General features: G+C 37.2%; 1 protein-coding gene across 1 annotated transcript in view; it reads left to right on the top strand.

Annotated features, from left to right (window-relative positions):
• SGCD (sarcoglycan delta) overlaps positions 1-16,332 on the top strand; it is a gene marked incomplete at both ends in the record, with an annotated part of 191,933 nt that overhangs the window by 45,242 nt on the left and 130,359 nt on the right. The window contains one exon of the mRNA XM_083353565.1: positions 11,549-11,650. Coding sequence (XP_083209691.1) covers positions 11,549-11,650 — 102 coding nt within the window. The remainder of the gene's footprint in view (positions 1-11,548; positions 11,651-16,332) is intronic.

Below are 16,332 nucleotides of genomic sequence, written 5' to 3'. Positions count from 1 at the left end.
GGATCAGTTCAGCATAGGGTTTTTTCAGGCTAATTAGATAGACAAAAATGTTAATTTAATCAGAGGACCATGTATTTATTAAAGAAGGTGTGTAAGACAGCTGATTGTCGAAGTAGAAAATTAGCTCAGTCAAGGGATAAAATACAGCTTCTCTGAAAGAACTAAGTAGCACTCTTAGTTACAAATGTATCTCACACTTAATAAACTGATGTCTATACACACTAGTCCAAAATAATTGTATGATGTTTTCTTTTTTCTTCATTTCATGTAATTGGTTAATCTTGTGCATAAACCAGAAGTAAACTATTGAAGAAGCTGGTACTTTACTACCAAGGAAACATCGATAGTGATGATGGCTAAATTCCAAATCGGGTTTTAATAACTTTTTTCCAGTATTATAAACTTCACATAATGGTTTAAAATGTGATAATTGCTATCACAATAATTGCTATCCTGAGTGAAAACTGGATTTATTTGTTCTCTGATTCGTTTATTTGTCATCTTGGCTGTCCTTGGTATTCTCAAGAACCTTCTGCAATAATACATTTCAAAGGCATCAAAGGTCTTTCTATCCCACTTTTTTCCAAAATTAAAATTTAGCTTCTGTAGAGTGTCACAAGAAAGAACATTTTGTGCATGGTATTATATTTTGCAGATGTAGACATGGAATGGCATATTAATAGGGTTTTCCAAAGCTTTAATTGCTACTCTAATAAATACTACTGTACAGCCCATTCTTGGTGACTGCTGGTTAGTAATCTCTTAAAGAATGTTTGAGTTGATTCTCAAGATAAGGGAATTTGATTGAAAATACGTTCCTACCCAAATAAACTCTTAAAATGAGTTATCTGAAAAGGGCTGATGGGCATATAATAATAATAATAATAATAATAATAATAATAATAATAAGAAGAAGAAGAAGAAGAAGAAGAAGAAGAAGAAGAAGAAGAAGAAGAAGAAGAAGAAGAAGAAGAAGAAGAAGTTGAAGTTGGAAGGGACCTTGGAGGTCATCTAGTCCAACCCCCTGCTCAGGCAGGAAACCCTATACCATTTCAGACAAGTGGCTGGCCAGTCTCTTCTTAAAAACTTTCAGTGTTGGAGCATTTACCACTTCTGGAGGTAGGTTGTTCCACTGGTTAATTGTTCTAACTGTCAGGAAGTTTCTCCTTAGTTCTAGGTTGCTTCTCTCCTTGATGAGTTTCCATCTGTTGCTTCTTGTCCTGCTTTCAGGTGCTTTGGAGAATAGATTGACTCCCTCTTCTTTGTGGCAGCTCCTGAGATATTAGAACACTGCTATCATGTCACCCCTCACTCTTCTCTTCATTAAACTACACATACCCAATTCCAGCATCTGTTCCCTATATGTTTTAGCCTCCAGTCCCCCAATCATCTTTGTTGCTCTTCTCTGTACCCTTTCTAGAGTCTCGACATCTTTTTTACATTGTAGTGACCAAAACTGGATGCAGTATTCCAGGTGTGGCCTTACCAAAGCATTGTAAAGTGGTATTAGTACTTCACTTGATCTTGATTCTATCCCTCTGTTAATGCAGCCTAGCACTGTGTTGGCTTTTTTGGCAGCTGCAGCACACTGCTGGCTCTGTACAAACATAGTCATAAAAACACATTCATTTTATTTATACTGACATCAAAATATGCACCATAGAGCAACAATTGAAAAACTTGAAAAAAGTTTGTGCTTGTACCATGTACTTGGGTTTAGAAATAAGAAATGCTACCTAGACCTTTATTATACCAGGTATGTTTGTGTCTCTGTATGTGTGTGTGTGTGTGTGTGTGTGTGTGTGTGCAGGGCTGCATGACCATTTCTTTTCACTTTTTCTTTTCAATTAAAGTTGTTTTTATTTATCAGAAAAGCTACTTCTTGCTCATTTTGTTAACAAGCATTAATATAAATAGGGAATAATTGTTTATTTCTTGTCTACTTTAATATCATTGATCCAGATTTAATAGGAAAAATATCTTTGTATTTTATATGTCTGTTTATGATCTCTTTTCGGTATTCAGAAATCCTCAAATAATCCTTTTTTCAAGGGACATGATTCTGATATTAGTAGACAATGTTGTTATAGGAAATAATGGTTTTATACAATTTTGCCTCCATTTATGGAATTTGGGGCAAGTTTATTTATAGCATTAAATAATTTATAAATAATGCAGGAATTGAATAGGTATGAGGTAACTTGTTATGTTGTTGCTTAAGCCCTACCAAATTAGTAGGCATTACATACAGTATATTCAGTTCATAGCCCTATTAGCTTAGTGAACTAATTTAGTGAATAAAATCTTACTATCAGTACTGGGGAATATGGCAATAATACAGACAGGATTCATTTTAATAATGAATAATTTTACAGTGTCTCTAAGAACAGAATACTGCATTAGACTAGAATGCTCCATTATAAATAAAAGGATGCATTTAGGATGATCATAGAGACCCTAGTAGCATGAAAAATATAGAATTTATTTATATTCATTTCATATTTATTAAATATAGAAATATAAAGTATTAACTATATAACTACAATTTAATGCTATTTCCTAAAAAGTTTTGTTGCTAATTACCAGGAATATTTTACTAGCTGTTGGGGACAATTTTCAAAGTGGGAAGCTAATGTGAAATTGATTAGAATTAATCATTTCAAATTCTTATTCTATCTTGATATATGCCAGTTGTTAAATCCTTTTACATATGTGTAAAATGGTAATATATTTAACAGTCACAGTAATTTTGTCTAGTATATCCTAGCACTGTGGTCTGACATGGCAGCAGTTTAAGATAGAATCCTGGTATTCATAATAATAATTAAAGAATAATATAAGAAATGTAATATAATATCTATACAGAAAGCAAAAGGAAAGGATTATCTGAGCCATAAAATAAACTGCTTTATTTGTATAGGTTCCATTATAGATTGCCATTAAAAATATATTTACTAGCTCTAAGTTAATTGCAAAATTAACTAGAAAGCACAATTTACACTTTCTTTTCTTTGTTTAAGAAATCTGTCTACAGTCATTAAATGGCTGCTGGATTTTGCACTAAAGCAAACAGCATAATGACCAAGGTTTCAAATAAAAGTTGAATCCAGCAGTGAGCTAAGTATTCCAGCAAGGAGAGAAAAATATTAGCTGATTTTATGTCCACCTTAGGAAACAAAATTATGACAATAGTCTACAAACCAAAATGGAATGTAACCAAATCCTGTTAACTTTTATTCAAACACTAAAGATGAACTTTGGCTAGGAATATCCCAAAACTAATGAATTTGTGAAAATAAGATTCTCCAAGTTGAAAATGAGTTTGGCCAGTTTAGGATTGTAATGTACTCATTGAATAAAGCAAAAGTTGGCATGCGATAACTGCAAACATTACCAAGCATATGTTTATTGTCCTTATCCTCAAATACATTTTGAGCATACAATAATGCATTATTTTTGTACGCTCAAAATGTATTTGAGGGTAAGGATTTTTTTTTAATATTTTGGTATTCTTTCTAATTATCAGCTGCATTAAAAACTATTTTCCTCTGTTTTCTCTTAATCCTGGATATGGCAATATTCAGTTAGTAATTTTACCTTCTAGATTAATTTTTGTCATGTGGTTCAGTGAGTAAGCAACAGGAACCAAGAATAAAACAATCAAAGCAAATATGTAAAAAGAAGATGAACAGTTTCTGCTGAATCTGGTTCTTTCATAGAGACAAAAAGATAGATTTCATCTATACTTGATTATGATTTATGGCTCCATCTGCAAAAGTTATTCAAATATGTCTTTGTATGAGGTCTAAACAGCTTCTGAAAATGCTATCTGATAGTGTTTTTTTAATTACTTGTTGATTTAGAAGTAGTGCACTACATGTAGTATATTATATTCCAAATATATTATAATGTACTTTAATTAAAATGGATGTTTAAATGTAAAATAGGACTAAGTCAAAATAGGCTTTTTCATTACAAGAATGCAATTTTCAGGTGGCTTGAAGAAAACAAAAGTCTTGCAGATGAGCAGGAAGATGTTCAGTTATATTTGGCCAACAGCCGTGTGGTCATGTTGTAAAAAGAAAATGATCCTGAAAATCATTATTGCTAATTATTCTCATGGAGAGGAAATAGAGGACAGCAGAAGAATTCAAATTTCACAGAAAATCCAAATGATTGCAGCCAAGGAACACCATCATGTGGCAGTACCCATAATTTTCCATTCATAAGTATACCATATTTTATTTCATTTCATTTTTTCCTTACTCTTGAAAGTCTATTATGGAGGGGGAAATGGAAAAGGCCTACAGTACTTTTCATAAGTACTCTCCAATTAGAAACATCCTGGTAAATGTGGATAATAATGGATATAAAAAGATTTTCTTCTCTAAGATCTATCATCTAAGTTGGAAAAGTATAGCTGATAATGCTGACTCTGTCAAAAGGCTACTATGGATATTATTCTCCTGCCTGAACAGGTTCAAGGTTAACAACTGAAACCATTAACTTCCCTTTTATAACTTTATACCATCAGAAATGGCATTCCAGTGCGTGTAACCTTTGCCATTTTTCTCACACTGTATATATTTAACATAACAGCAGAATGAATGAATTAGCTCTCTATGTCTTCTTTAATCACAGAGCAGTTACTTAGGTTTACAGAGTATGTTATGGTTCTAATTACTGTTTTAGTGTAGTATATACAAATCCCAAGGAAAGAATTATATGTAATTCTAACATATTCTGTTTGCTTTACGTTTTAACAGAAGTTTTGTTCTATGTTGAAAATATATACGGTAGTTGAATCATCTCTAGAAGAAGTAGTCTTATTTTAGTTTTCTCCAATGACTTGGATTCAACTTTTTCTATTTGTTGGAAAGTATTTTTCCCATTGAATTTTAGAAATTAACTGCACAATTTTTGGAATTAACCTAGCTTAGGTTCCCATAGCTGAGAAGTTAAAACAATGCTAGACTGAGAAGTCTGTAAGATAATCATGATAGTTAAGAATATAAAATAATATGCAGTCTCTACTGTAGTCCTGAAATCAGTCCCTGTTTTCCCAAAAAATCCAAAGCAGGGTATCTTTCAATTCTTTTTCTCTTCATGCCTGCTACTAAATCTTCTCACAGTACTGAGGGGTGAGGAGGGGGAGGGCATCAAATAAGGAAAAAATTTCACACACCTCTTATTGTGAACCTTTAATATTTAATAGTATCATTAGAAATTGTGTACAGAAGCATTAATAGTATGTACTTAATGCACAGGTAAAATCGAAACTTTAAACTATGTTGAATGATTGAATGAACAATTAACCAAAGCAGATTTCCTCCACCCTTCCAAAATATATTTATTCTATATGTCTCTGCCAAGAGAGAGGGAGAGAAGAAACACACTGAAAGTCAGACCTTTTTCCTGTTGTCTTCCTTCTCCTGGCTTAGACCTACACAGTGATTCTCCTCCCATGTAAAACTTCTCAATCCTCTACTGCATCCCGACTTGGCTGTCCACTGTTGTCCTGATACTTTCTCCAATGCTTAATACTTTCTCCATCTCTTGCTCACAAATAGCCCTCTTGTAAGCAGAGGAGCAGATCCCCATCCTGCTATTTTTAAATGCACTTTCTTTTTCTTTCCCTTGCTTTCTTTTCTCCTCTGCCACACCAACTTTCATGATTTTATGTAAGTTTTGCAACAGCCTCCTTTGCATGAACTCCAGGGATAATTCACCTATATGCTGAAGAGACTCGGCAGTCTCTTCCCAAAAGCTGCCTCCTATTTTACCTATGTGTCTCTGAGAGTCCTAAAATTAACAGTGGTTTTGTTTTTGTTTTTCCCTCCTGCATCTCAAAACCCCTGGTTTCAGTTAAAAAGAAGGAAACAAAATATACTAGTAACTTAAGATCTGATCAGTGGAATTATAAAAGCAATATTTATGAAGGGAGAACAAAAGCTTCCTGTTATCATAAGGCAAATTTGAGGACTACCTGTATAATTAATCAAAATTAAAATAAGAACTGTTGTTGTTAGTTGCGAAGTCGTGTCCGACCCATCGCGACCCTATGGACAATGTTCCTCCAGGCCTTCCTGTCCTCTACCATCTTCTGGAGTCCATTTAAGCTCACGCCTACTGCTTCAGTGACTCCATCCAGCCACCTCATTCTCTGTCGTCCCCTTCTTCTATTGCCCTCAATCTTTCCCAGCATTAGGCTCTTCTCCAGTGAGTCCTTCCTTCTCATTAGGTGGCCAAAGTATTTGAGTTTTAGCTTCAGGATCTGGCCTTCTAAAGAGCAGTCAGGGTTGATCTCCTCTAGGACTGACCGGTTTGATCGCCTTGCAGTCCAAGGAACTCGCAGGAGTCTTCTCCAGCACCATAGTTCAAAGGCTTCAATTCTTTGGTGCTCAGCCTTTCTTATGGTTCAGCTTTCACTGCCATACATTGCAACTGGGAAGACCATAGCCTTGACTATACGCACTTTTGTTGACAGGGTGATGTCTCTGCTTTTTAGTGTGCTGTCTAGATTTGCCATGGCTTTCCTCCCCAGGAGCAAGTGTCTTTTAATTTCTTGGCTACAGTCCCCATCTGCAGTGATCTTGGAGCCCAGGAAAATAAAATCTGTCACTACCTCCATTTCTTCCCCATCTATTTGCCAGGAATTGAGAGGGCCAGATGCCATGATCTTGGTTTTCTTAATGTTTATTAATAAGAACTACACTAATACAAATATGGAAATTATGCTTCTCTTGATGTGGTTTAAAATGTATTTATCTTGTTTGCTATATTATACTGCTGGATCATATTCATTTGATAATCATGAAAAGGGAAAATGTGCAAAGGGAAAATGGGTTATTAGAGACTATATGCAATGCACGCTTGTAGACTGTCCATCTGTACATAAATTTAGAGTGCATAACCTTAGGGCGGATGACACATAAGTAAGTAAGACATAAAGATGTAATGGAAGTGGTAAAAGCTATCAGGATTCCTGAACTGCTTTCATCTCTTTCTCTTTTTGATCACAGATAGAAAACAACACTTGATTTATTTTTTGGGGAAAAAACCCTTGAAGAATTATGAATCTACTACATTTCTTTAAACCTATATCATTTATTTATTAAATAGGCAAGCATTTTCATCTGTATGTTAAAATTCCTTTTTATGCATGATATAAATATGCTCAGTAAAAATCCATATTTTCCATAATATATCCAGGACAGACAGACAAAGTAAACTTGGAGCTTTTAATTCCTCAAAGAGATTTCTTTCTTTAAAATGAAATCTTCATTTCATCCTTGTTATTAATGTATGCTTTCTTCTTTCTATGGTGAGCATGGATGAAATGAATTAATGCTGTATTTTCCCTTTTCTGTGTTTGGCAAGAGAAAAATGTTTTATTATTGGTTTACTGGTTTTCTTTCCATTATTTCATTTTTTAACCTTTCTTTTATTAGAATGAAGTAGTGTGATTTCTGGGTCATTTCAAAGTAGTCTAACTTTAAAGTTATGAATGAATTTGGCATATTTGGCATATAAGATGAAAGGGTAAAAAAAAACCACCTAAGAATGATTCATCTAAACTGCATGGAATTGCATTGAATGTCTTCCCTAGATCAGTATTTCTCAGTGAGTGAGATATAACAGGATATAGGGATTTCAACTCCAAGAATTCTGCAGCCTAAGAAGAGGAGAAGAAGAGTAAACCTCTTGCCAGTTAGCTTTCAGCAATCCTAGCTTATGCACAATACTGTAAGTGTGCTTGGAGTTAAAATATCTTTGGGTTGTTCTAGTGGTGTACTGATCAGACTCCTCAAACTCTTCAATGTTAGGAGAGAGAGCTGCTGCATTCCCTTGGATAGATTTCTACATCCCAACCCTGAGTTTACCTTTTCTCATATTGATGCTTGCTGTTTGTGCCCATTGATCATTCTTTTTCTCTTCCACGTGTTTGATTTTGGATCACAGTAAATACATCAAATATTATATACACTTTTATGCTGCCAATGTAAAAGCTTAGTTTATTATACCAAATATTCTACATTGTTTGGCTAACTGCTTTAAGGTGTTTTATTTTATTCATGTTATGCTATTCTTTTATAATGTATGGCCCTGATAGTCTTAACAGTTAATACTGTCAGTAAATACCATTCATACGATTAAACCTTAGTGTCAAAGTTTCAGTTTTGTGGCTGTAAGGTTGATATTATGTTGTACGTTAAGTGTTAATTCCTATGACTTCATATAACCTGCTAATCAATTCACACTAAATTTCTTATGTCATAAAATCTCTGAGGAGTTTTTTATTATTATTATTTTATTTGGATTTATATACCGCCCCTCTCCCGAGGGACTCGGGGCGGTGTACAGGGCAATTAAAACACTATGAACAACACATAATATACAAAAATTAAAATAAAATTAAACCAAATAGCCCTAAACAATAAAACATTCTAAAATTTAAAATTTTTAAAATTTAAGATCTAAAATCCCATTCCCTCAGTCCAGGCCGGCAAGTTCAAATAGCCAAGTCTTCAGGTCGCGGCAAAAAGAGCGAAGGTCGGGAGCCATCCGGAGCTCAACAGGGAGCTGATTCCAGAGGGCAGGCGCGCCCACAAAGAATGTCTCCCCCTGGGGGCCGCCAGTCGACATTCCCTGATCGACGGCACCCTGAGGAGGCCCTCTCTGTGGGAGCACACAGGACGATGGGAAGTTAACGCCGGCAAAAGTTACTCCCGTAAATAACCCGGACCCATGCCATTTAGGGCTTTATAGGTCATCACCAGCACCTTGAATCTCACCCAGAAGACAACTGAAAGCCAATGCAGCTCATGGAGCAGAGGTGTTACATGGGAGTATCGGGAGACCCCCATCACAACTCGCACAGCTGCATTCTGCACCAGCTAGAGCCTCCGAGTGCTATTCAAGGGCAGCCCCATGTAGAGAGCGTTGCAGTAGTCTATCCGAGAGGTCACGAGCACATGAGTGACTGTACGTAGGGCATCTCGGTCCAAGTAGGGCCGCAACCGGCGCACCAGGTGAACCTGGGCAAAAGTCCCCCTGGTCACAGCTCCTATATGATCTTCAAAACTGAGGTGTGAATCAAGGAGGACACCCAAGTTGCGAGCCCTATCTACGCGGGGTAACACCTCACCCCCTATAGATAAAGATGGAATAGGATGGACAACCCGAGATGCCGGTATGCACAGCCACTCGGTCTTGTCAGGATTTAGACGAAGCCTGTTCCTCCCCATCCAGACCCTCACCGCCTCCAGGCAACGAGACATCATGGAGAGGGCATCACTGGGTTGATCTGGGGTGGAAATAAAAAGCTGGGTATCATCAGCATACTGATGATACCCCACCCCAACACCACAAATGATCTCACCCAGCGGCTTCATATAGATGTTGAACAGGAGGGGCAAGAGGACCGACCCCTGAGGGACTCCACAAATGAGAGGCCTCGAGGCCGACCTCTGTCCCCCTGCCAACACCGACTGTGAACGACCCAGGAGGTAGGAGGAGAACCACTGTAAAACAGTGCCACCCACTCCCAACCCCCTGAGGTGCCGCAGTAAGATACCATGGTCGACTATATCATTTTGTCTGACATTTCTACTCTATTTTGTTTTGTTATTCTCTTTTGTTTTTCATATTGTATTACCATATCTTGGTCTTTCTAATTTTAACACGCATTCTCAGTCCAATTCACCTCACAGGGTGGTTGTTCTGGAGAAAACAGGAGGAAGAAGGAACATTAGCTATGTCTGCCACCTTGAATTATTTATAAAAATAATAAAGGTGGGATATGAATAAATAATTTCAATAGAAAGTACAACTGTTATAATTTAATTTATAATTTAGAGTTACAGTTTTGCTGTTCTCTGTTAGTAATCCCTATAACTTTGTAATTAATATCTAATTTCATGTATTAAATCCTTATTCTATGAATAGTTGTAATTCCATATATTTTATACCCATCTGCAACCAAAATAAAAATTGACTGATGGACCTAGGATCCCCTGATACTTCACCATTCTTTCCAACACCAAGAACCTTTAAACCAGTTCATACACAAACAATTAAACTGAAGGGGACGCAATACTACTTCTTACTGTTTTAATCCTGCCTGTCAGTTTTATTTGTTTGTTTGCTTGCTTGTTTATCAAATTGATATAGCCACCCATCTCATCCAAGGTGATTTTGGCAGTGCACAACAATAGATAAAAACCATGAATATAAAAATAGCAAATATAAATATAAAAGATCATAATAAATATCCTAAAAACTGGAAATCCCATACTCAAAGGAAATAAAAATGGCTTCCTCAACAATGGAGCACTCTAGATCAGTCTCCAGTTCCAAGGGAGCCCCAGGACTGGACATATTTCAGAATATCAAAAGCCATGGAGCAAATCTAATTTGCGGGAGGGGGGATATTCCATAAAGTGGGTTCCACAGCAGAGATGGGACCTCTTCTGGAACCCAACAAATGTTGATTCCTAGCCAAAGATAACTGCAGCCTGCCTTCTGTGCGAGATCTGATGGTCCAAGATGATATATACAGGAAAAAGGAGACCTGCAAATAGCTCGGTCCAATGCCACAAACCAGCATATTGAATTGGATCCAGAAGCACACTGACAAGTCATGCAGTTCACAAAGCAGAGGCCTAATGTACATTGTCCTATGTGTGCATATAACTGCCCACACCCTGTATTCTGAAGCTTCTGGATACTGGAGTTGTTGGCAAGATCCTTAGAAATAGAACCTCAAGGGATTAGGTACCACCAGTTAAACCATAAGAATTGTTTTAAGCAGTGCTTGGTGTGGCAGATGACAAGTTTTTTTTGATAATCTGCTTTACTATCGAATTTAATGGCTAGAGAAAGGATTAGTCCTCAGCCTAACTTCAAAACTTTCTGTAGACTATCAGTTCAAATCTTTGTCAACAACAATTCATTCCAATCTAGTTCATGTGAAAGGACATAAAAGAAGAAGGATGCAAAAGAGAAAACAATAATAGCCTTAGCATTCATTTACATGTAATCATCTATAGATTTCTAAGGAGATGTAGCCATCCACCAAAGAATGATGCTCAGCCTTGTGCTAAATTTTACAAAGTAAAATAAAAAAACTATAGATTAAGGGGGGGCACAAAAACATTCATTTTGGTCAATTGTTTTTCAGCACTTGAACATTATTTTTATTTTATTTTTTTATTGTAGAATTCTGATGAGGATATTAAACTATATAGGATATTTGTAAAATTGTTTGGGCAAAATGAGGTTATTAATAAACAAAAAAGCGAGCCTTGCAGACAGAAAGTCATCCAGTGTGCAGAATACTTCATTTTTATAGCTTCTCTCCCAGATGACATCATTTACCTGATTTAAAGACATGAATTTAAGCTTGAAACAGTTTTCTCACAAAACCTAAGCCAAAAGAAAGATTGAATAGCAAAGTTTATGTGGCGTTTTCTCTAAGATTTTGTTTTTGTTTTTGCAACCTTGATTTTATGAAATCATAGTAATAGAACCCTTTTATATATTTCAGGATGGAATGGGAAACCTAAGGATTACAGAAAAAGGTTTAAAGCTAGAAGGAGATTCAGAATTCTTGAAACCTCTCTACGCCAAAGAAATCCGGTCCAGGACAGTAAGTCAGCCAGAACTTCTAAAAATATTTATTTCTTGATACCACTGAAAATATGTCACTACTACATCATGACTAATGCGGCTGCAATTTTGAACTCTAACCTGAAAATTTAGAATTTGCAGGTTGGATTTTAAAAAAGGTGAACACAAGAAAAGATGTCAGTATAATTACAATTAATTAGGGCTTATTAATGAAAATGCAGTACTTACAGACTTGCCTCCAGAAGTTGTGGGTGCTCCAACACTGGAAGTTTTTAAATACAGATTTGCCAACCATTTGTCAGACACAGTATAGGTTTAGCAGGGGGTTAGCCTAGAAGATCTCCAAGGTCCCTTCCAACCCTGTTATTCTGTTAAATTCTGTTAAATCTTTTAAATACTGAAACCAGATGCTCTATTACTTAACTTCTAAAGGAGAAGAAAAGGACATTTAGGTGAACAATGGGGAAAGCCCGTAGAAAGGTACACAGTAGCACAAGTAATTTCCCTTATTATGTCATTTGGCAGTGAGGCATGAACCACATGGGAGGAGAAAAGAAATATCTATCAACTGATTAAGGTCAGAAAGAGGAGCTTGTTAGTTCACATCTCCTGCTTGGTAAGCAAGCAGCACACTGCTCAGGAAAGCAGCTTAAGAATAGCTAGCTTGTTGAAGCAATCTCTCTTCCCCTGTTAACTGAAAAAGTGGATCAATCACAGGACAACTAGCTTATAGTCAAATGTGAACTGAACATTAAGACCACTGTTGTAAAGGCAAGAAGTTATGGGAGTTATTATTTCACGCAGAAGAATTCCTCTGAGAGAAAGTGGGGGGGGGGTTGGAACAGAAATGCTGATTGTTCCATTTACGACAACTTTCCACAGCCAACTTGCCATGTTCCAACTCACCACAGGACAAGAGTTATACATACTAATATTGAAGAAATAAAGGAATGGAATCCTTTATCAAAGGAGGGACAAAATGAAATGTGAATGACAAAAATTAAAATATTTTTTTAACTATTTTATATAATTACATTGAATTGTTGAATTGTCCCACAGCGAGTTGTCCTGTAGCGAGTTGGCTGGGGCAAGTTGTCCCATTCCGTGCCAATGGTCCACTGGCCTTTTGCCTCAAGGCCCAGAAACCAAAGCAGGCTGTTCTGTTAACATGGAAAAAAAACCCCCACCAGATTTAAACTGCTGCAGGTATGAACATTACACTGTTATATTGATCATCAATGGCTAAAGTGGCTCTGTTTGAATATAGAGTCTAGCTCTGTTCTAGGACAGGGCTTTTCAACCTTTTCACCCACCAGTCACCCAGCAAGGTGTCAAAAACATGACACACAAACCCCAAAAAGGAAAAAAAATGATAAAGTAAAGGTAGTCCTTGACTTACAACAATTCGTTTAGCAACTGTTACAATGGCACTGAAAAAAGTGAATTATGGCCATTTTTCACACTTATGACTGTTGCAGCATCCCCAGGGTCATGTGATTTACATTAGGATGCTTGGCAACTGATTCATACTTATAACATTCAGTGTCCCAGGGTCATGTGATCAATGGCCGGGGGGACATGACCAACTCATCATTCAGGTTGCGGGGTGCCTGTGGGGGGGAATCTGTGGATCTCTGGTGGAGGGGAGTGGGACTGGGATCGCTGCCTTCCCTCTCTCCCATTGTCCCTTCCTTCCTTCTTTCCTTCCTTCCTTTCATTCTCTCCCTCTTTGTCACTTAGCAAGCAGCCTCTTTTCCGCAAGCAAGTGAGCTGGGTAGCAGCCCAGGTTCAGCATTTCAGAGCACGGCTTCTGAGCACAGCTCAGCTGATCCCAGGCTCCTGCCCAACTCACTTTGCTTGCGGAAAAGAGGCTGCTTGCTAAGTGAGCTGGGCAGCAGCCCAGGATCAGCTGAACTGCGCTCAGAAATCGCACTGAGAAACGCTGATCCCGGCCCCCTGCCCAGCTCACTTAGCAAGCAGCCTCTTTTCCGCAAGCAAGTGAGCTGGGTAGCAGCCCAGGTTCAGCATTTTTAAGCGCAACTTCTGAGCACAGCTCAGCTGATCCCAGGCTCCTGCCCAACTCACTTTTCTTGCGGAAAAGAGGCTGCTTGCTAAGTGAGCTGGACAGCAGCCCGGGATCAGCTGAGCCACGCTCAGAAGTCACGCTGAGAAATGCTGATCCTGGGCCCCTGCCCAGCTCACTTAGCAACCAGCCTATTTTCTGCAAACAAGTTTCTCAAAGTGACTTCTGAGCGCAGCTCAGCCGATCATGGGCTCCTGCCTGGCTCACTTGCTTGCAGAAAATAGGCTGCTTGCTAAGTGAAGCCCCAGGATCAGCGGGCAACCCAGTGCTGATCCTGGGGCTTCACTTAGCAAGCAGTATGCTTTCTGCAAGCAAGCTGGGCAGGAGCCATTCGCTTGCTAGCCCTTCCCCCCCAAACATACCACTTGCTCACTCACCCTTCCTCACTCGCCGCTCCACTTGCTGTTCCTCTGAAAACAGGCTGATCTGCCCCTTTTATACTTTTTCTTCTCTCTGCCCTCCTCCTTTTCTCTTCTGGGTACACCAGAAGCTCCAATTAGCATGTTGCCACAGATCCTGGGGATTCTGGCAAGCTCTGCAGCTCCAGCTGATCTCCAGGTCTGTGTGGCTCTGTTTTGACTCGTTCACTCCCCCACTGTAATTAGCTAGGCTGGGCTCGCATACCACCAGCCAGGGGCTCGTGTTCCACTAGTGGTACGCGTACCACTGGTTGAAAAGCCCTGTTCTAGGAAGCCTTTATTGAGTTCAAGTCAGATTCCGCAGGAGAAGGAAGAATGTGCAACATTATATATTAACAAATGGAACAGCCTTCTTGGTTTACACCAGATTCCACAAGTCCAATACTCCCCTTCTGTAGTGCCAGTTACATGCTGTGGCAGATTCACAAGCAAGGGATATAATTATCTTGATTTGTTTTTTGTCTCTAGCAATAAATTGTTATACTCTCTCTAATCCTAGAGATTCTATGTTGGCTAACATTAGAGAGAGAGATAAAAAATCAGGCTGAGGAACTTCATATACTGTACGCTCCTTTTTGGTCATAGTTCATCAGATCTTAAGAACTGAGAATCCCCTTTTAAAAAAATCTCTTGTAAATATTTGTGCCATGCATCCTTTGGAAACTAGTTGCAGTTCCCTGAGAAAGTCTGCTTTCTCATTCGTTAAAAGGCAATTTGCTTTGAGTATTGGTTTTGTGCAACTTTCAGAATTTTGATTCGATTCTGCTCCCCACAAGCCACCAACATTCTTCTTGAATATGAAGCTGCAGAGTTTCACAGAAAAATTATTTGGAAATGCATTATTATCCCTCACACATACAGACCCATTCCCAGCAAATCAGAGATGATGTGGCATTTTGAGCTCAAACATTTTATATTTGAAAGGCTTTCATGTCAATATCTCAAGCTGTTGTGCTTAGGAGTAGTAGTTTGATATTAAGGACAACTCTAAGGAACTGTTATTTAATTTATCATGTTACCTATGTTTAAATATATCTCCTTATTTGAGAAACAGCATGCATGGGTTTTCCTTGGTTCTTATTAGCTGAGAGAGATGGACAATGGCTGCTTAGAATATCCTGAAAAATCATTAGTAAATGACTATAAGCTTTGAAGGACAGAGAATAAGGATTATATATAAAAATATTTAATTTCCCAAACATTTGTAAAAAAAAAAAAAGTGAAAATCTATTTTGAAATAATAGATTGAATATTAATGACAGCTTTTAATATAATTTGTGCACCCCAGAACATATAAGATGGTCTTATTTAACAATAGCCTTAACATGAATAGATTTTGATTTTCAAATGATACAAAGTGAGATCATATTTCCTGTTTAATTTGGAGTATATTAATTTGCCTCCTATATTACATTGTGTTTGATTTAGTCACAATAACTAATGAAATATCCCTAAGATGATTTGTTTAATATGTTCTGTGGGATATTCAGTGTGATACAACATTTGCAAATTGGTTGTAAATTAACCCAAGTAACAGCAAACAATTATAAAGAACAGTTAATAAGGAAATCTTCACATCTTATTATTTTTATGAATAACAGAAAATCTTTGACCCATATAAATGATTTCACTTTAAAAAAATCAAAAGAAGTAACAATGGCTTTCATAGTTTTATAAATATATTTCTAAAGTTGTTAAATTGTACATTAATTGCAGTTACTAAAACAAACATTTCTTCTACATTTTAATGTACATTTGATGCTTTGAAGGCTGTGTTTGCCTAGCTATAATCCCACTGGTTCTTTTTTAAAAAAAATCCTTTATGTATAACTTCCAATAATTGATAACATAATTTAATATTCCAAGCAGATAATAAAAACAAATTAGGGAGAAGCCACAATGACTTTAGTTACATGGGGATTAAATTTGTTTTAGCCATGTTTTAAAGGGAAATGATAAATAAGTCAGGGTTTAGAGAAGCAAGCAAAGTATCCAAAACCCCAGCTGAATATCTAGCACACTAAACATTCTTTTCAATGCCATTTGTGTGCATCTTGATGTCTTTAATTAAGAAATGAACTGGACCATGAAGCATTGCCTGAGTAAATGGAAGTGATTTGTGCTTCATCAAGAAACCACATTAGACATCTGTGTATTTTTTTTTTGCCTGTACATCAATTATAGAGATTATTAAAAATC

Source organism: Vipera ursinii, assembly GCF_947247035.1.
Source record: "Vipera ursinii genome assembly, chromosome: 2".
NCBI classification, from domain to species: Eukaryota; Metazoa; Chordata; class Lepidosauria; order Squamata; family Viperidae; genus Vipera; species Vipera ursinii.
Note: the sequence above shows the minus strand (reverse complement) of the source record. Positions and strands in the feature narration are given on the sequence as shown.